General features: G+C 38.0%; 1 protein-coding gene across 1 annotated transcript in view; it reads right to left on the bottom strand.

The window, feature by feature from the left end:
• Window positions 1-20,364, bottom strand: part of Stim2 (stromal interaction molecule 2) — a 120,136-nt gene that overhangs the window by 8,773 nt on the left and 90,999 nt on the right. Inside the window, exons 4-10 of the mRNA XM_005359237.2 lie at window positions 14,442-14,553; window positions 13,350-13,465; window positions 8,866-9,043; window positions 8,064-8,241; window positions 2,216-2,383; window positions 1,452-1,552; window positions 974-1,212 (exon numbers count right to left, since the gene is read on the bottom strand). Coding sequence (XP_005359294.1) covers window positions 974-1,212; window positions 1,452-1,552; window positions 2,216-2,383; window positions 8,064-8,241; window positions 8,866-9,043; window positions 13,350-13,465; window positions 14,442-14,553 — 1,092 coding nt within the window. The remainder of the gene's footprint in view (window positions 1-973; window positions 1,213-1,451; window positions 1,553-2,215; window positions 2,384-8,063; window positions 8,242-8,865; window positions 9,044-13,349; window positions 13,466-14,441; window positions 14,554-20,364) is intronic.

The raw sequence follows: 20,364 nt of genomic DNA, 5'->3' as shown, positions 1-20,364 counted from the left end.
ACAATTTCTAATATAAAAATTGCAAATTAAAAACATCTGTAACTCTGCAGAAAAGTCCAAAGTTAAAGCATTCAAATTTTATCTTACCAAAATGTTTTTTCATAAAGTAAAACTCAAAAATATAACATACAACTAAGCAATCTAATACAAACAAAAGCTTCCTTTGGAAAGAGCTACATTCTAGCAAAGAAACATGCTTGCACACATATATAATCCTAATACTCAGAGGGGTAGGGCTGGAGGCCACCCTGAGTCATCTTAAAACAAGTAAAAAACGTCTTACTTATTTATATGTATATACAATGTCTTATATAAACGTATATACATATCACATCTAAGTTTTATAAACAAGCACAGTTTTTGTTAAAGGCAAATAAATTCAGTACTTCATGATATAAACAGAGCAGGGTAACACTACTAATAAAAGAACACATTGAAAAGCAAAACAAAAATACTTACAAAAAAAGTCTTGGGAATGGAACAAATCATAAGCTGACCAAAGAGTCAAGAGCTGACTATAGCAGAGTTAGCACTCAAACCCAGGCTTCCAAAACCTTGCCTTACTCTTTCTTTCTACTGTAGTTTTCTATCCAAGTTCAGCATTTCATTTCCATAACCATTGGCAGTCATTGTTGTATCCAATCCTTTTTATGCAATTCTCTCATTTCAATTTAATGATTAGTAATGGTTTAAAAGCAAAATCCTACAATGAGTTCTATATGACAACTGTTGAAATATAAATATGTGCTAAAATATGCAAATTAATCAACTAGTCATGCTTCTTGATAATGTGTATTTCTAAAATAAAATACATACCACATATATAACGAATACATATGAGAATATATAGTACTCTCAAAGAGTAAAATAAATATTAAAAAGAAATAAAAAAGAGTACATTTCCCCCATAGACTTCAAAGTACATCATTCCTAAAAAACGCATGTTAGGAACTTCTTTGCTGAACTCACATACCTGGGAACTGTGACACTATTGGGGGTGTGTCTTCATCTAAGTCATCCACGCCCCCAGCAATAGGGTAGGGTGGAATGGAGACTCTAGGCATCACCACCCAGCTGTGCTCAGAATACAGAGAGGAGGTGAGACTGGGGAGCCCAGAGTTGTGAGCTATCTGAAAGCCACAGATCTTCTCAATCTGCTGCCAACGAAAAAGCCGTTCTCGCAAACACGTTGTCAGCTCAGAGAGTGCTTTCCTGAAAGGTCAATAGATAAATTACTTATTGCACTGAAGTCTTGAATATGACATTGAAATAAAGGCAATGACAGGAAGAGACCCATGGAAATTGGCTGATCTCAAGAAAAAATTATCCAGTTTCAGAATTAGTCTAAGTTATGCCACTGTGTCTGCTTCTCTAATTAAATATACATTATCTACATAGTACACAGCTCAACACTGTAGACGGACAGACAGACTGGTAGAGAGCATTCTCACTTGGCTTCCAGAATCTTGTGGTCTACTTCATCCAGGGAGGAGCTATGTGCAACATGCAGGGTCCCAAAGACTGTGCTTCTCTTCTTTTTAATTTTTTCTGCCTGAAAACCCAAAAGGTTAAAAATGAAGCCAGGTTTAGGAAAATTACTATTTACATACTAATAAAGTTGATTTTGGTTTTGACTGTATTAATAATCATAAACCAGTAGAAAGTTATTAGCCAAGATACAGACATTTTCAAAATAAGAAAACAGATGAGAAAGAAAGCATGCTTTCCTAAGTCAAAGACATTTAAAGCTTTGTTCTAGAGTACTGTTTCTCTTATTTCTATAGCTGAGAAAAAACAGAATCTTCTATTAGAACTAATAAAGAACATTAACCAAACCCTATTGCAATGAAGGTTAGTGAGAACTATGCACTTTTCCAGAATTCAGATTAAGGCTTACTCTTATTCCACACAATTTAATAACAGCAAACACGAGTGTCTAGGAACTACTAACCTGCATCAGATAGGAGGCAGCAACCTGGAGGAGAAAAGCTCTGTATAAAACGTTTACAATAGTGACAGCAACGACAATTTCTCAAGGACACTAAGGTAATTTTGCAAGCTATCCATGCACTTCTCTAGAGAGAATAATTTTACTTTAAATTATTTAATTACAAGAATTTATTTACATGGCAAACTCTAATTTTAAAAAAAGAACCTTCAAGAAGGTTTCTACTGAAGTTTTAGTATTCCAATTAATCATGAAATCAGATAATACCTCATCCTTAGCAATGGCTAGCTGCATCTCAGCATTCTGTCTCTTAATATTGTAGTACTGTACTTCAACTTCATGTGTTAGCTGAAGCCATTTCTGAAGCGCATCGGGAACAGACCAGCTGCTTCTCATCTCAAACTCCTTTTCAGCCTTTTTTAGAGCCATGCGGACCTGGAAGGACAAAGGGGAAAAAAGCCACAAAGGAAGAAAAGACTGAAATAAATGTTGATACCAAAACAAAAAGAAAAACCAATTCAATTATGGATTTTACAAAAACCTTTTAAAGTCACTGAATCTAAATGTACTTTTTATATCAAAACTATAACTGGCTTTAACGGCATTCTAAATTTACTAAGCAAAGCTAAAAAGTCACAAGTTAGATAAGGGCAGGAGTCCACACACATATAAAAAGTTGAAATATTTAGTTTTTGTATTTTATAGCTGTCAAGTTAAGAGAAATAAGGCACAGAGGAAAAAAATCTAGGGATTATACAAATTACTGATCACACTTTCCTCACAACACATTTTTTTTTTTGTTACCTAGGATAGGAAGCAATGCCTGGAACCCAGTGGACTTCCTACTTCTCATTTCCTGAAACTGTCTGTTATCTCTCGCGCTTCTCCTACTGTGGTTTGCTCCACCCTTTCTATCTCCACCACTGTCCCAGACAGCAAGCAGAGGTTGACATGAACAGACTGTGAAAACGTCAAGAGAATCAGTTCTGGTCAAGAATATACTTGATTTTCCCTGTGAGAAATTATGTATTGCCTACCCTGTAAGTATGAAGTATTTCTCCCACATGCCATTTAAGGGGGCCAGCCAATTAAACAACAATGACAATAAAAATAATAAGATGTCTGAGGTATTAAGTCTAATAAAAGCTAAGGAAGAAGTATCTAAAGAAAAGCCTCACTAACAAAGTGACACAGAAGGAAGAGAATCTGTTCTCAGAACTTACTTGTAAATCTAGACAGTGTACAAACTAGAAGATGAGAGGTGACCTATGGTGGGACTGGTGTGTGTAGCTGAAAGCCGGCCCACAAAGCCGTGGGTGCACTGTGGAGCATGGGGCTTCTGTACCCGACCCATAGCTGCAGGGCAAATGCTCTCACAAGCTAACTAAGGTAACTGAAGCTCCAATTCCTAAACTAAAGTGCAGAGGAATGTTTGATCTGAACAAACCCAACTTATTTAAATAAACTTCTGTTTGCCAGAATAAACTAAGAAGAGGACTACACAAACTTTTGATAAAGAAATAGAACAGCTGTTCAGCAGTGTGGAAAAATATTTTAAAACTCCAAAATTAAAAAGAAATCACAATAGGACACAAGTCTATAAGTTAAAAAAAAATTAAAATTAAAAAAACTGAAAGAGTTGTAACGTAGGACTTTAAAAAAAGGCTTTTTCAGTAGGAGCAACTTCTAAGGCAACACTCGCCTGGCATGATTCATTGTGTAACATATATGGGACAATGTGAACTTAGTAAGAAGGTCGGCTAAGCTGTGTGGCGTCCCTGCTAATCTCTCAGGAAGAAAGAACTCAAGGCCAGGCCTGCAACACGTGATCCTGCAAAACACCATAAGCAGACTGCAGCAAGCCTTTCCTCTCACAAGACTTTGAAACTAAAAATCCAGTGTAATTTAAATGTTCAGGATATTAAACACAGAATTTTTCCTCATGATATTCTGTATAATACTATATTTCTCTGAAGTTTATTTCTCTTATTTTAGCTCCATGATTTTGCACCGAAACTATGTATTTTGGGCATAAATTGAGGCTGAGCAATGCTCAAATTAACTGTTAATGTCTCAGTGAAATTTATGACCATCCAATATTAGCAACTGTTCAACAGCTATTATTCATAACTTTGTTATTCGATTGAAATCTTAACCCTCAGTTTGAGTTACATTGTTAGCCATGAGGATGGTCAAAGTCAAATTAGCTAAGAGCGTTTACAAATGAATCACAGATCTGAAAACTCTGTAATTCTGGCACATTAGAAACTAAAGAGCAGGAAGTAGAAACATGTCAGAAATAAACAGCCCACACACTTCAAATCTGGCTTCTAGACCGGATTTGACTGTGTTGTGACTGTATAAGTCTATGAAGCTTTGGCAAGATTCACAGTTCTGAGGCTCACTCACTGTCTGCAACTTAGCCTGATAACATGAGATTTTTAGGAGCAAAAAAACCACGATGTGGAAACTATTTTAATCACATAAAATATAAAGTGGTAATATTAGTTAATCAAAAGTCTTCATTTAGAAAAATAATACCATATGATCACTTTTGAAATTATCTTCATTAGGAAAAAATATGTTTCAAATTATATGGGATTGTAGGGTAACATATGTATATACATACATTAATTTCCCACTTTAATTACCTCAGTAAATGAAACACTGAATACCAGTATAGGAAAATACAGATTTGGAATAGGACACACAAAATCTTGAGTTTGCTGAATAACAGCTGTGTGACATAAGTTACTTAACCTCCCTAATATAACCTTCTCTATGCAGCACAACACAAGGGTTAATGCTCAGATAGCATTAACTGCTAAAAGTTAAAGCCACTGATAGCATAACCAAGAGCTTCTATACACTGAATACTCATAAGGTAGTATTTCTTATCAATAAAATCATGTTGGGCAGAGTTCTTCCTCAAAGACCTACTGCTTTCCTTGAAGGCATCTTTGACTCAGGATGACATGAGATATTATGTTTATACAAGCACAACTGGTACATCAAATTGCAGTGACCTTAGGGTCTACAAAAGCATGCAAAGCTCCCTGTACCCAAACCAGAGATAAAATGAAAGGCAGTCTCACTTATCAAACACTATTATTAAGGCAGTTAATGTTCATTTAGGGAAGAAGAGACATTTTCTTTAGTCTTTAGACATTTCTTTAGTGGCCACTGCTAAGTCCATGCTTCTGTAAATACTCCCCCATCAAGAACTCTATAAAGGAGTGGAATAAAACTCATGGATCATTAAAATAAATAAGTGAAAAGACATAAAACAGAAGTACTAGATGAGAAGAAGGGATCAGTAGGAGAGGAACAGAAGTGGGTAACTGGGGAGGAATGTGACAAAAGGGAAATAGACAAGATGACCTGAGAAAATTGGGAGCATGGGGGGGGGGCAGAAGGGAAGGGGGAGCGGAAAAGGGGAGTGTGGAGGAGAACATGAGAGAACTGGATGATCAAGATGGGGAAAGGATAAAGAGGGGAAGCAAGGAAAGAGATATCTTCATTGAGGGAGCCATTATGGGGCTAGCATAAAACCTGGCACTAGGGAAATTCCCAGGAATCCACAAGGATGACCCCAGCTAAGACCCTAAGCAATAGTGAAAAAGGATGCCTGAACTGGCCTTCCCCTGTAATCAGACTGATGACTACCTTAACTGTCATCATAGAACCTTCATCCAGCAACTGATGGAAGCAGATGCAGAGATTCACAGCTAAGCACTGGGCCGAGCTTCCAGAGACCAGTTCAAGAGAGGGAAGAGGCATAATACAAGCAAAGGGGTCAAGACCATGATGGTGACACCCACAGAAACAGCTTACCTGAGCTAGTAGGAGATCATTGACTCTGGACTGACAGCAGGGGAACCTGCATAGGACCAAACTAGGCTCTCTAAATGTGGGTGACAGATGTGTGGTTGGGGCAGTCTTTGCAGCTACTGGCAATAAGACCAGGATTTATCCCTAGTGCTTGAACGGGCTTTCTGGAGCCCATTCTTTTTGGAGGGATACCTTGCTCAGCCTAAACAGAGGGGAGGGGCTTGGGCCTGCCTCAAAAGGATGTGTCAGATTTTGTTGACTTCCCATGGGAAGCCTTCCTTACCCTGAGGAGTGGATGGGGGATGGGTAGGTGGAAGAAGGGGGAGCAGGAGGAGGGGAAGAGAGTGGGACTGGGATAGGTATATAAAATGAGAAAAAGATTGTTTTAAAAAATGATTTAAAATAAAAATATGTTATATCTGTATGAGAATGCCATAATGAAACCTACTGTTGAGAGTAATTAATATAAGCTAATAAAAAGAAAATTTTTTTTTTTTTTTTTTTTTGGATTAGTTATTTCTTATAGGCAAAGTTAGATAATTAGCTAATAAGTTTTCGGTCATCCTAGAACAAGCCGAAAGTCAGATATCTTGGTGGGATCAGGCCAGGAGTTCTCAAAAGAAACTGAAGGGCATACCCAGTTCTTGGACACACTATAATTTTGTCTAGGCCTTTACTGTTACAGAAAAGATTTGCCAGGAAGCTGGACATAACTACAAAGTATGCCTACGAGTTAATTTTAGCAGTTTTAAAGTATATTTTAATAAATTTTATTATATAAAAACTTACAAATAAAAAAATCATATACCAAAATTAACCAGACCCAAACTTAATGAACTTAAGTCAAAGAGAATTAAAATGTTTTTTCAAGAGAAAAGTATAATCAATGGCAGAAAAAAAAGTTCAGTCAAATTCTCCAAGAGAAGAAAACAGTGATGTTCAATGTACACTTACTTAGCCATACACTAATTAAGACTTATCATATGATTCTGATCTTTTACTTGACAACTGAATTGAGAGAAAGCAGAACACATGGTATGCAAAGTGAGAGGTAGAATACTTAGGTTCATGTCCCTGCTTTGTAACTGAATAATTCTAAACAAGTCTCCCAATCCTCATTTTGTTTCTTAGTTTTTCAATCAATAAATGGCCAAGTCAGAAAAATGATATGGCATTATAGACATAGAGGTTAGCAGAATGTGTTCTCAAGGTGAAGGAAGGGCCACAAAACAAGAAATACATGGCCTCTAGAATGGAAAAGGAAAAGGAACAGATCCTCCATACAGGCTCCACTAGAATAAGGCTACAGACATTGTAGAGTAATGATAAATCTACATTTCATTATGCCACCAAGCTTGTAGTAGTTTATCTCTGCATGTCTTAGAGTTTCTATTGCTGTGAAGAGACACCATGACCATAGCAACTTAATTGGGGCTGGCTTACAGTTTCAGAGGTTTATTCCATTATCAACACAGCAGGACATGGTGGCATGCAGGCAGACATAAAGCTGGAGAAGGAGCTAAGAATTCTACATCTTGACCCATAGACAACAGGAAGTGAGCTTTCTCACTGTGCATAGCTTGAGAACAGGAGACCTCTAACTCCACTGCCACAGTGACACACTCTCTAACAAAGTCACACCTCCTAATAGTGCCACCCACTATAAGCTTATGGGGATCAATTACATTCAAACTACCACACTGCAGGAAGAGGAAACTGATACACATGCATGTCATGAGATTTTTCTACAACCCTCTCTTCTCCAAAGAACTGTGAAATGTCTGAAAGCCTACTCTATCCTATTTTGAGTACCTGAGTGGAGGAAGCAGACATCATAAAGGACACCTTGGTAGATAAATTTGAAAATTTTAGTAGATTGTATTCTAAAGCCATCTAACAGGTTTCAAAGGAATGACTAATTGAAATCCTTAACATCTGCAGTCCTTGACTTTACAGAAGCCCAAAACTAGATGTCCTGTCTCTTACTAGGTGATATTAGAAACTCAGACTTACTATGGATATTAAATAAACACCTCAAGTAAACTCTAGGCAACAAACCTAACATGACCTTATGTTGTATGGAAAAAGAAACATGCTGGCATCTTCACTTTTCAGTTACCATTTTGTTATTTTTAAAATATGAATTCACCAATGCTGAAAAAAATATTAGCTGAGGAAGTATACAATGAAAATAAATGCAGATACAGAAGATGGGACAAAAGAAAAAGAAAACGTTGGCCCTGCACCTCGAGTAGCAATAGAAACCCTTTCTCAAGAACAGTACCTGCTCCAGCTCCTGCTCTGCATACTGGCGTCTGCTCAGCTCGCACTCCGCGCCTTCCCTCAGCTCTCTCAGCCGACAGGCCTCCTCCTTGGCATAGTTGATTTCATCCATCATTTTTCGCTCTAGATTTTGCTTTTCTACAGCAACAGTTCTGTTTTCTTCCTGTGCCTTTTCAAGTCTTAGAGAACAATAATTTTTTAAAAAATTCCTCATATAAGTACCCCAAATTTCACTTTTATGAAAAAAGAAACATTGCTTCAAAAAATATCATATTTTTAAAAATCAGAATTTTTAATAGTATTTCTATTGATCTTAAATTAGGGTGTATATCAGGATATTTTCTGTTATTTTGGGCTCGAAGGACAAAGATTGCAGAAAACAGTTTCTGCAAAGATAATGTCCAAAAACATAAATATTTAAATATATTTGAAAGTAAAATTCAACTACATTCTACCTATATCTGATTTACTTCTCTGATCTTCTACACATTTATTCCCAAACTGTAATTCTCTGAAAATACAAAATGCAATGAGCATTTATACCTAATATGAATGCTAATCTAAAACTCAGGTAACATTTTTATAAGACATATTTGTTTATGTGTATAACAAGAATTAAGACTGGTTTTAGTAATAAATTTTGTCTTACTTGTTTTTTTTTTTGAGACAAGTTCTTAAGTAGCACAAGCTGACCTTGAAGTCACTAGCTATACAGTCAAAGATGCTCCTGAGAGGATCATCTTAGCACTCCCTCTGAAGTGCTAAGATTCTCACACCCAGGCTGAGTGAGATGATTTAGTTACCTCTCTTGTAAGTCCATGAGACTTTGCTCTGCAGTTTGTAAACTCTCTAGGTCTTTCATCATTTTTGCAACATGCTCCTTTGATGTCTTATTTTGTGTGTAAGCAAACCAACACCCTCCAACACCAATTACTATGGAAATTGTGAGAATAAAATCCTTCATCCAGTTATGAGGTGGGCCTACAAAAACAAAAGCAGATAGTTAACTTTTGAGTGTAACATAATATAAATATACAGAAAAGTAGATATCCAAAGCAAACAAAACTAAATATCTCCTTTCCCCAGGTACAAATTCTAGCTTTATGAAATGAAAACTCTCCTTCAAAAATCAGTAGGCTTACTTTCCAACAATCAGTATACTAACTAGTATATGGGACCTGCAGAAAGGCAGTGAAAAATGCACATGGCCATATCAGCTCATTTTCTAATGCCACGCGGGGAGAAGTCCCCACAGAGTAAAGAGAGCCCATGACTTGCTTCCATTTCCTTCAGTCAGGCCAGGTCACTATCATTGAGACACAAATTGGATAACCAATCATTCACCAAAAGGCATTTCCCCAAGCATGCAGTCATGCAATAAATTACACTCATCAGCAGTCCGTTACATTGGGGGATATACTACCCACCAAGCAGACATGACAATATTTTGTTAACCCACAGGGAAGTTACTTGCACCCCAAGAGTAGAGATCAGGAATATCCGAGCACCCATCAACTGGCAGAAAGCCTCTTCTCCCATACCCTCTACTAGCAACAAAGATTATCCACTACTCTACCATGTACACAGCTGAGAAGTCCTGGGTGTACATAGTTAGTAATGTGGATCAAGTGGCCATTTGTTTGAAATACAGGGGTTAGGATAAGGGAAAGTGCAGGACCTTATTTCCTAGCCTACCAAAGAATAATGTCCACCCAGCACTGCAATATAAGGCAAAAGGCACCAGGGCTGTCTTCAGGAATATATAAAAGAAAAACCTCTAGTCAAATACCATTTTAACCTTGCCCTGACTGTCAATGCACACTAACTTTATAGGGACTAATCAGAAGAGAGATAGAGAGGGCTGGAAAGATGGCTCAGAGCCTTAGAGCACTGGCAACTCTTCCAGAGGTCCTGAGTTCAGTTCCCAGCAACCACGTAGTGGCTCACAACCATCTGTAATGAGATCTGGTGCCTCTTCTGGCATGGAGCTGTACAAGCAGGAGGAACATTGTATGCATAACAAATAAATAATCTTAAAAAAAAAGAGAGATAGATACATGATTTCTAATAAAATATAATGTCATGTTTCAATGTTCCACAGAAATATAATTTATAGTGGTAAATTGCCTGTCCTGGCTAGTTTTATGTCATCTTGACACAAGTTAAGTCATCTGAAAGGAAGGAACCTCAATTAAGAAAATTCCTTCATAAGATCAGGCTATATACAAGTCTGTATGGCATTTATTTAATTAGCAATTGATTTTGAGTCATCCCTGGGCTGGTTATCCTGTGTTCCTTAAGAAAGCAAGATGAGCAAGCCATGAAGAGCAAGCCATGAAGAGCAAGCCAGGAGCAGCACTCCTCCATAGCCTGTTTGTCAGCTCATGGCTCCAGGTTCCTGCCCTGCTTGAGCTCCTGTCCTGACTTCCTTCAGTGATGAACAGTGATACGGAAGCATAAGTTGAATAAACACTGTCCTCCCCAGTTGCTTTGGTCATAGTGTTTCATCACAGCAATAATAACTAACGAAGACATTGCCTAAACACTTAGTGCTCCTGCCACAAGACATTCTGCACGCTTCCTATGGAGAAACATAACAGAAACCTCAAGTTGCTAGCAAATCCATGGTTCATTCATGCCTGTCTCTATGCTAGAAAGTCTCAGTGCTTCTTCATATTTCCAAAGCACACACCCTCACCTGCAATGCAAAACATGCACTGCAGGAAGCTACAGTCTCAAAAGGGATTGCTTGTAGTTCTGCTTCCAATTGGGAGGTTCAGCTCAGGTTTCATTTAAACCATAGCCCTATTCTGACTCTGTCTGAAATATAATCTCCAGGAATAACAATACACAGATTGACCAGTCCCAAATTCCAAAGCATTACACACTGGAAAGGAGTTAAGTGAAAACTTCTTTAAAATGTATATTTTCATTTGACAACATGAATTATTATACAAAATCTAGCTTGGGCATTACACTATGGTACTTGCTCAGTCAAATGATAATTCCAGAACAAAAAAAATATTTAAAAGATAATCATTAATTTCTTAGCTGGTTTGCTTATTAAAGAGCACATTTAACAATATTTTTAAAAACAATTTGATAATACCATATTCTCTGGATTATGAAGCAGCCTGTTCCTATGTAGACAAAAATCTCTACCTTTAATTCCTGTTTTTACTAATCAGCTCCTAGGAAAAAGACAAAATTTCACACAAAACAATCATGTAGTGGATTCAGTCAAGGACTTAGGGCAAGGAGCAAAGTTCAGGGATCCTGGGCATTTTTAGCAGAGCTCTCTACTTCCTCTCTTGTAATGCCCACCAGCTCACAAAGGAATTCTGGCTGTTTTAAGAACTGCTCACTTAGCTCCAGCCAAAACAGAATCATGATCAGTCAGGTGATCACTGAACCATTCCCTTCAGCCTTCAGTATAAGAGCCCATCTCAATTAGTGTTAACAGGTACACTCCAGGATCCAGGGAGAAATAACGTTAGTTTCCTAATCTGTATTCTGTAAAATGCCATACTCCTTGTATTAATTTTGTTATTCCTTTTAGGATTCTGAAACAATAAAACAGAATTCTTCTAAAATATATACTGTTCAAACACTTCCTCCAAACATTTTTAGAAAATTTTTATTAAATAAACATCTTAAACTTCCCTTCTGGGAAAAAATATTCCTGTCCAACATAAAATTTTTAAATAAAAATATGACATAACAGTTTCCTACATATTCCTTTTCAGATCAATCAAATAACAGTGTCTACCTGGTGTTCCTACTACACTTGTGTTCCTTCTACAGCTTCGAGGGATCTCTGCGTCTGATCTACGTCTTCAAAGTTCTTTTCCTGGTGGCTAGTGACACTGTTAGGACTTACTACTGGTGTCATCAGAATAGTTAAACTGCCATATTCTTAAGGGTGAACATCCAGCTGAATTAACTTCAACAGTCACAATACTCCAACATTTTTAATATAGAAATCTAAATTATCACCTAGCCAGTTTCACAGATTTTCCATTAGTAACTACTTTTTTATATTCTATTATCGTTTTATTTCAAATTAACAGGGTATAAAATTCCAACATTTTCTTCTCTTAGAGAAGTTGATAAAGTAAATAATGTTAAAGTCAAGTTAGATATGCAATTGGTTCCTGATTGATTTCTTTCCCTGTAATTATCTGGAGTAGGAGATCCAGAGCATTTACCAAATAATTAAATGCTCACTAAGTTGAATGAATTATAAAATTAAAGAGAATACAATCTGATCCCAAAGCATCACCAATTTATTATACAAATGTCTTGAACATTCCGCTAAAGAGGAAAGCACGGTCAGAAGGCCCAGGGAGAGCCCCAGGTGATACTGCTGCTCACAATCTAAGATCACACTTGAAGAACAAATACAGTCTACCCGTTACAGGCCTTCCATGAGCTCCCAAGGTCCAAATGAAGAGCAGAAGGAGGGAGAACATGAGCAAGGAAGTCGGGACTGAGAGGGGTGCGTCCACCCACTGAGACCGTGGGACTGATCTAATGGGAGCTCACCAAGGCCAGCTGGACTGGGACTGATGGAGCATGTGATCAAACTGGACTCTCTGAACATGGCAGACAAGGAGTGCTGACTGAGAAGCCAAGGACAATGGGACTGGGTTTTGATCCTACTGCATGTACTGACTTTGTGGGAGCCTAGCCAGTCTGGATGTTCACTTTCCTAGACCTGGACGGAGGGGAGAGGACCTTGGACTTCCCACAGGGCAGGGAACCCTGACAGCTCTTAGGACTAGAGAGGGAGAGGGAGGGGGTGCTGGGGGAGGGGGAAGTAAATGGAGGAAGGGGAGGAGGTGGAAATTTTTAATAAATAAAATTTAAAAAAAAAAAAAGAACCAAGAACTTCATATCCCAAGAAAAGATAGGCATGACCCTCTTTTGGTGTTTAGCAGTAAACACAAGTCCCCAAAGCAAGCTAGTACTGAAATTAGCATTTGTATAAAAGATCCATCATCATTGCTAGCTCAGCTGTGATGTCTCCTAAAGGCCTTCTTCATACTGCTTTCTTGGAAAGAACATGTGTAACCACTGAGAAAATTTTAAAATTACTTTTACTTAGTAACTACTTTTGAAAATTCACGTTTTTATGGCAGAAAAGCTCATCCTATGAGCCATATTTCCTTCACAGTCAGCAAGTGGCTCTTCTTGTTGATCTGAGCTTCTCCATTCTGTTTTCTTCATCAACACAGGGATGGGCAGACTACACTACTGGATCACACTGAATGAAAGAGATACTAACGTGTCAAAGGCCCGAACAAAACCACATCTAGTGCTTTGAGTTGAAGTTTCTGTCGGTGACTCCGGTCGCTGATTTTCAACTGGGAAATCATAAATGAAGTTTCATGAACTGCTATCCTGTACACAGAAAAAAGTTCATGTAATAAACAAAGTATTTCTAATATACAAATTTCAATACACAAGCAACAATATTTACTACTTCACATGCTGGTGATCACTGTTGAGAGTTCATCTGAATCAAGAGTTCATCTGTATGAAGCACACCACACTTCAGAAACCCTTTCATAAAACTTAGCTACTGGAAGCCTTCCTTGGGCTGATAATTGTGTTGCTATAATGATGAGCTGCTCTTTTTCTAAAGTTACTTTCTATTATAACGTACTGTAATTGAGAAATTTATGAAATAGGGTATTTCATAATAATTAATTACCTGATGGTGGCATTTTCACAAAGAAAAATAAAATAGTTTGGGACTTATTAAACATTTTTAGCAGATGTTAAACAGTTCTTACTTTAAGAGCTTTTAGTTAGCAGTAGTTGAAAAAGCTCCCGCTATACTCTTAGTGCTTAACTTCTTAAGATGAAAACCTAAATGGAAGATAAGAAGCCTTCTTGGGTAGGTTGAGGGGTGGAGGGATTCATGCAATATGCAATCCTTCAGTGAGTTAGGAGGAACAGGCAAGAGACACTTGAACTTAGAAATAAAGAAGGTGGAGAAGGAAAAGTTTAAGTCATGTATACTCAGAAGCTTGGGAGCCAGCGAACCTGATATGCACAAACACTGATAACAAAGAGGCCGTGTCTCAAACAAGGTCAAGTTACAGAGCACCATCTAAGGTTGTTCTCTAACTTCTACACACATGTGCCATCTACATATACCCACACTCACGCCCCAAATACACATACATATACATGAATGCACAAAGAATAAAACTATAACAAGAAAATAGATAAAATACTTAAAACAGATATATTTATAGTATTTCTTTTATGGCATCAGCCCCAGAATTATCTTACAGGTTCAGAACTGAAAATTGGCATCATCTAAAATACACTTCTCAATGTGTGGAAAAGCAATCTGGGTACCACTGACCTGGGAAGTGTTGTTCCCTTCACATTATTATCCCTAAAATTCTTCTCATATTGCGGAAGTTCAACAAATTCTACCAACCACTGCAGGGTATCCTCAACTGTCCAATTATGAACTGCAAGACAGAAAGGAGGTATATTTTAAAGCACACTGTTCTCAAAATTAAAAGCTGTACACATCTATATAACTTTAGGGGAAGCAAAGATGGAATATTAAATTTTCAATTAAATTCAATAAACAGTAATAAAATAATATCTAGCACTCTATGGTAAACTCAAAATAATGAGACCTCTACTTGTTTTCCTAAAGACAGAATCTAAAACAGAAGAAACATATAAAAACAATTAAGGCAAATAGCAGTAAAACTAGTTCTAAAATAAGTATCAATACAGAGCTTTTAAAGGATGAAATAATCCATTTTGCTGGGTATAGGTAACTTAACAGATACAGATTTGACTGACACGTCACCTAGCCCATTAATGCATATAATACTATGAAATGCCCTCAAAAAACCAGGTCCAGCCTAAGCATCGCAGCATATGGTTGTGAACAAGATGTGGGAAACCTTTGCCCCTGTGGAAGCTAAAATCCTTGGGCAAGGACTCAGGTAGGACAACTTAGAAATAAAGGATGGGGAGGAAAAGTTTAAATTACGTTAGTCATTAAGGAAAATGGGGAAGGGAGAAATCTCATGTGCATACACACAGAAAAAGGATGGGGTCAGCCCTCTGAGTTAACTATATCAACTAAAACCTAAAATAAAAACTCATAGAAATTCTGAAGATCTGAAAGAAAAATACCCCAACCAGAGAGAAATGCTAACATTGAAGTCCTACTGGGTTTTTTTTGTTTTGTTTTCTTTTTTTTGTTTTTTGTTTTTTTTTGGTTTTTGTTTTTTTGGGGGTGTTTGTTTTGTTGTGTTGTGTTTTTTGAGAAATTGGCAGGAAGTCAGAACACATTAGGAAAGGCTGGATTTGAACACAGACGAACTAACCATAAACTCTGTACTTCATTGAAAATAACACCTAAAAGCAAAGATATAAAGAAGTCAAAAGCCCTAAGAATCAAGTCAGAGGCTTTTGTCTGCTTGCAGTGTGTAATGGGCTACAATGAGTTTATCCAAGGGAAGGCTGTGAGTGTGCTTGAGAAATGGAGAGTTGCATATTATGTGCATTTAATCTGAGGATTTGGGAAAACGAAGTGTTTATAGACCACACAAGAGGGCAAATGGGGCTGAAGGCAACAAGGAAGCACTGAGCACAGCGCTGTGAATCCATCTGTGCACAAACGGATCTAGGAAAAGAGCATTCTCATAAATTATAGAAAATTCTGAATTCACATTTGCATGCAATTTTTTTCACAGTATGCCTTATACAATGTGTTTTTTAAAGAAAAAAACCTGAACGAATCATAATTAACAATAAAAACTTTATTTTAAAACTTGTATTGCTAAGTGGTGATTTTATACTGAGACACAGCTGTTTCTCATGTTCTCTTGATAGAGCTCTGTCATAATGCCTGTATATGGGCCTGAGGCTGCTGGATCCATGGAGCCAAACAAAGGAGGCTACCAGCCAAGGAGCTCAGGCCTGGATGCCTCCCGCTGAATCCAATCCAGTCAAAGTAGGCTTTTTACACGAAGGCTTCTTCCTTCTGGTTTGACTACATGGAGAACTGCCCCATCTGACTGCCAAGAAACCCGCAGCACAGCTGCACTGCACACACCCACACACACTCTAAGCCAGGAAAACAAGAGAAGATTCTCTTTGACTTTTAATTTTTCAATAGGAAAAGTCCTGATCAAGCGATCCAGCACATCAAATACTGCCCCAATTTCCATAGAGGCCAGATTCAAAGGAAGAAAATCAAATAAGAGGGGACAAAAGTGCTACTACTCTACTTGAGTAGACAGTTGTGCTGATTCTAAAGTAGCTTTGTTTGTAGAACTAGTTTTCTTTTGAGCGTATCTTTAAAATATGACAAAATTACTCGAGGAGAAAACTTACTTTGCCACTTGCTCTCTGGGTTCCTTGAAGATGCCTTGCAAATACCCTTTCATTTCTTCTCATGACCAGGACTTGGGTCTTGTATTAGTTTACTCTGCTCCAAAGACTGCCTGTCTTTTCAGTCCTCAGGGCAACTCATTCTTACCCATTTTATCCTATCATTGCCTGTATTTTGTTGAACCTTCCTTTCTTAGCTAAAACTTCACCTCTTCATAAATCACTCTGGACCTCTTTTCTCACAGAACTTAATAAGTTACAATTATCTATAAGAAAAGGAATTCTTTCAGTATCTGCTTATTCCACTAAAGGACAGGTAGGTCCCTTGCTGAGCACTCTATGCTAAGCATGCACGCAGCAATTATTGTAAGCTTAGTGCTACATAAACTGAGGCAGATCAGACTTGCAGGGTAAGTACTACAAAATCTATTCACATTTCAATGAGGAAACTAACAAAAGCTTGTTTGCATAAGAAATCCTCAATGTTAAAGAGCTCTCTGAGGCTACCCTGTGCCTTCTGCCCACCTGTAACTGAGCTTTTTCAAGCTACGCAGCGGCTGAACTGTACCTACACCAGAGGGCAAGCAGTGAAAGGCACATTTTAAAAATGCACTTAGCAATTTATTCAGAGTTTGGAATTGCTAACAAAGTATTTTTGCTCTAAATTGTGGCAAGTGCTATAGATTGATGTTTCAGTGATGTCTGCAACTAGTTCCAACACTAATGAGGAGAACTCTGGGATGGGAAGAGACACATCAGGCTGCACTGTACAGCCAGTCACAGCACCATTACAGATGGACTCTTTAACTCAGGTTCACTTTTTAAATAAGCACACCAACAAACTGATCTACGCTAGCTTTAAAATCCTGTCTTTGCAACTCCATTATAACAAAAGAGGGCTGCTATCTGAAGCACCACAAATTAAATAGTCAACCAAGAACACTTCATTACAGAATGCTGACAGGGAAAATCAAATTCTAAAAGCAGCCAGGACACCAATAAAAACTGCTGCTAACATTAACTATCTACTACAAACCAGATTTATGAATGTTATTTCACATAGACACTGAAGCAACTCTGAAGTGTGCACTTTTATTCCCACGCTGAGCCTATGCTTTTCTCAAAGTAAATAAAACTCTTAATTAGGTATAACAAATTAGTAAATGGCCACAGTAGGTTTCAGACTAAGCTGTTTCAAGAACTGCTGACCACTGTGCAGCAGCAGCACCTATGACCCTCACGATCTGCAGCTTTTTAAATGTGCTGTGTCCCTGTATCTCCTGCCACTCTTTAACTCAGAACAGCTTTCCTTTCTTCCGTCTTGTCCTTAACTCTTAACGACTCAAATTAGGAAATCCTTCCTGCAGACATTTTGCCTACCACCCACTCCAATATTATAGCTATCGTCCTTCGTGTTCTTTCATCATCTATACGCGTGTCTACCAGGAGACTAACCAAACGCACATGCGATTGTCCTCAACCAACTTGCTCTCTGGATGAGGAGTGCTAAGACAATAGGAACTTACTCTTTTTTAAAAACAGTGTTTGTATTATTTACTGTATGTGTGTGTACACGTGTGCAAATAAGTGTGCATGTGTGTGTGTTTTAGATGTGGAGGAAAAGAACCATTTTCAAGAGTCAGTTACCTCCTTCTATCTGTGGGTTTCAGGAATAAAAGTCAGACTTGGCAGCAATTCCCTTTACTCGCTTTGCCAACTCGTCAGCCTAGGAACTTATTCTTTTATTAAAATGCCATTCCTTTGATTAAGGGATTTTTGTTTAATATACACCTACTCATCCATTTTTACTTGTACCTTATAATGACAGTGAAATGTAGCTGTCTCTAGATTCCATAACAAGACACCTGGCCAAGCAATCACACATATGGTCACACATGTCTATCAACTGACACGTGTGAAACATGCTCATAACTGTTGTACAATATTATTCAACTATGCAAAGGAGTGCTACATTTGTTTATGATGCAGAATATAACTGTGTAAAGTTGTATTACTTTTGTTTATGCTGCATTTGTTTAATTGTGAAAAGATGTGCGTATTTGTTTCACCTTGCCTGCCTAAGGCACCTGAGAGGTCAAATAAAGAGCTACATGGCCAAAAGCTAGGCCGAGAAAGGATAGGTGGGACTACAGGCAGGGAGAATAGATGGAAGGAGAAAACTAGGCTCAACAAAGAAGAACCAGGAAGAAGAAGAAAAGGAGAGAATAAGGGAGATGCCCAGAGCAAGAAGCCAGGCAAAGGTCAGCCAGACACAGAGAAGCAGTGAAAGGACAATATACCGAAAAAACATAGGAAAGCCCAAGGCTAAAGGTAGATAAAGAAATACAGGTTAATTTAAAAGAGCTAGCCAGAAATGTCCCTAAGCTAGGCTGAGCATTCAAAACTAATAATGGGAGCTGGTTAGTGACCAAAAAGAAAAAGCCTGGTACTACCAACATGAGATATTTTTTTCTTAGAAATTTAGTAATAATAGCATACAAGCACAGAATGTTATCAACAAGTAATCTACTACAAGTGGTTGCCTCAGTGGACTTGTGGCTCTCCATGAGACGTCAATTATACATGGAGCTACTGAAGTTGGAGGGAGCAATAGTGATGTGAATTTTTCATGATAGAAAATATGACTGTGCATGGAAAGAAACACTCTAACAACCTGAAAATAATATTTCAAAGAGCCAATACATTTTATACATTTTCTTCCCTTTTTTTCTTGGTGACACCGTGTTTCTCTTCCAGAACTTACTAGTAGACCACGTTGGCCTCATACTCACAGAGATCCGCCTGCCTCTGCCTCCTGAGTACTGGGATTAAAAGTGTGCACCACACTTGGTGAGGGTTCTGAAGAGCAGGAGTGGTAGGAAAAAGGATGCTGAGTAGAATCAGAACTTCAGGAAAGATGGAGCTCTAGTATAAGATGTGGAAGGCCAGACAACTGGAGATTAAAAAACAACTCTTTTTTGCTAACAGGACAATTTCTATAGTTGCTCAGCTTGAAAAAAGAAAACAACTTTGTTGCTGCCGTCCCCTTCTACTCTACTAGCCAGTCCTACCATACAAAGCTTTTTTAGAACAGCTCATGATAAAGATGAAAACCAGGCCTAAAAGCAAAAGCTTTCTGAAAGTGCAAGGTTCAAGAAATGAGAATTAAGAGATAGGAAGTGGTAGATACATTCACCAACAGAGGCCATATTGCCCCGACTGAAACAGCCTTCTAAGAAAGACATGAACAATACATAGGGACACAGGCAGGTTACAACTAGGTTAGAACTGGATGAAATGCTCTAGCTGGCAGAGATCTCTACCCCTGAATTTCTATTTGTTTCTACAAAATGGCATAGCATATGAGCTGCCTTATTTTGCTAACTACCTGCTAACATCTCATGTCATACTATATTAAGTTTCATTAAGACACAAGATACTATTATATTCCTACATAAAATTACCATTTAAGTATTTAATGAGTGTGTAACATTCTTCCTTTAAAAGGAATCAGTTTTAGTTTGAATTATATACTTGTGACCCAGGAGTAGTAATAAAAATAAACAATACTACTCTCAGAGAATCTCATCACTGATGAAAGCAGCACTACAGAATCCTTGGTTCTAGAAAAGATCCCACCTAGAACATAATGGGGCAAGACGGCTTACATTTAAGAACAGTTGTTACTCTTTCAGGGGACCAGAGTTCAGTTCCCTCCACCCATATCAGGTGAGTTAACAACTGCCAGTCACTCCAACTCCTGGAGGTCTGCTGCCCTCTTCTGGCCTCCACAGGCACTGACAAGTCTTTCTATCTTTGTGAGGGGGGGGGGTGTATTTTGAGACAGGGTTTCTCTGTAGCTTTGGAGCCTGTCCTGGAACTAGCTCTTGTAGACCAGGCTGGCCGCGAACTCACAAAGATCC

The sequence above is a fragment of the Microtus ochrogaster genome, linkage group LG1, assembly GCF_000317375.1.
Source record: "Microtus ochrogaster isolate Prairie Vole_2 linkage group LG1, MicOch1.0, whole genome shotgun sequence".
NCBI lineage: Eukaryota > Metazoa > Chordata > Mammalia > Rodentia > Cricetidae > Microtus > Microtus ochrogaster.
Note: the sequence above shows the minus strand (reverse complement) of the source record. Positions and strands in the feature narration are given on the sequence as shown.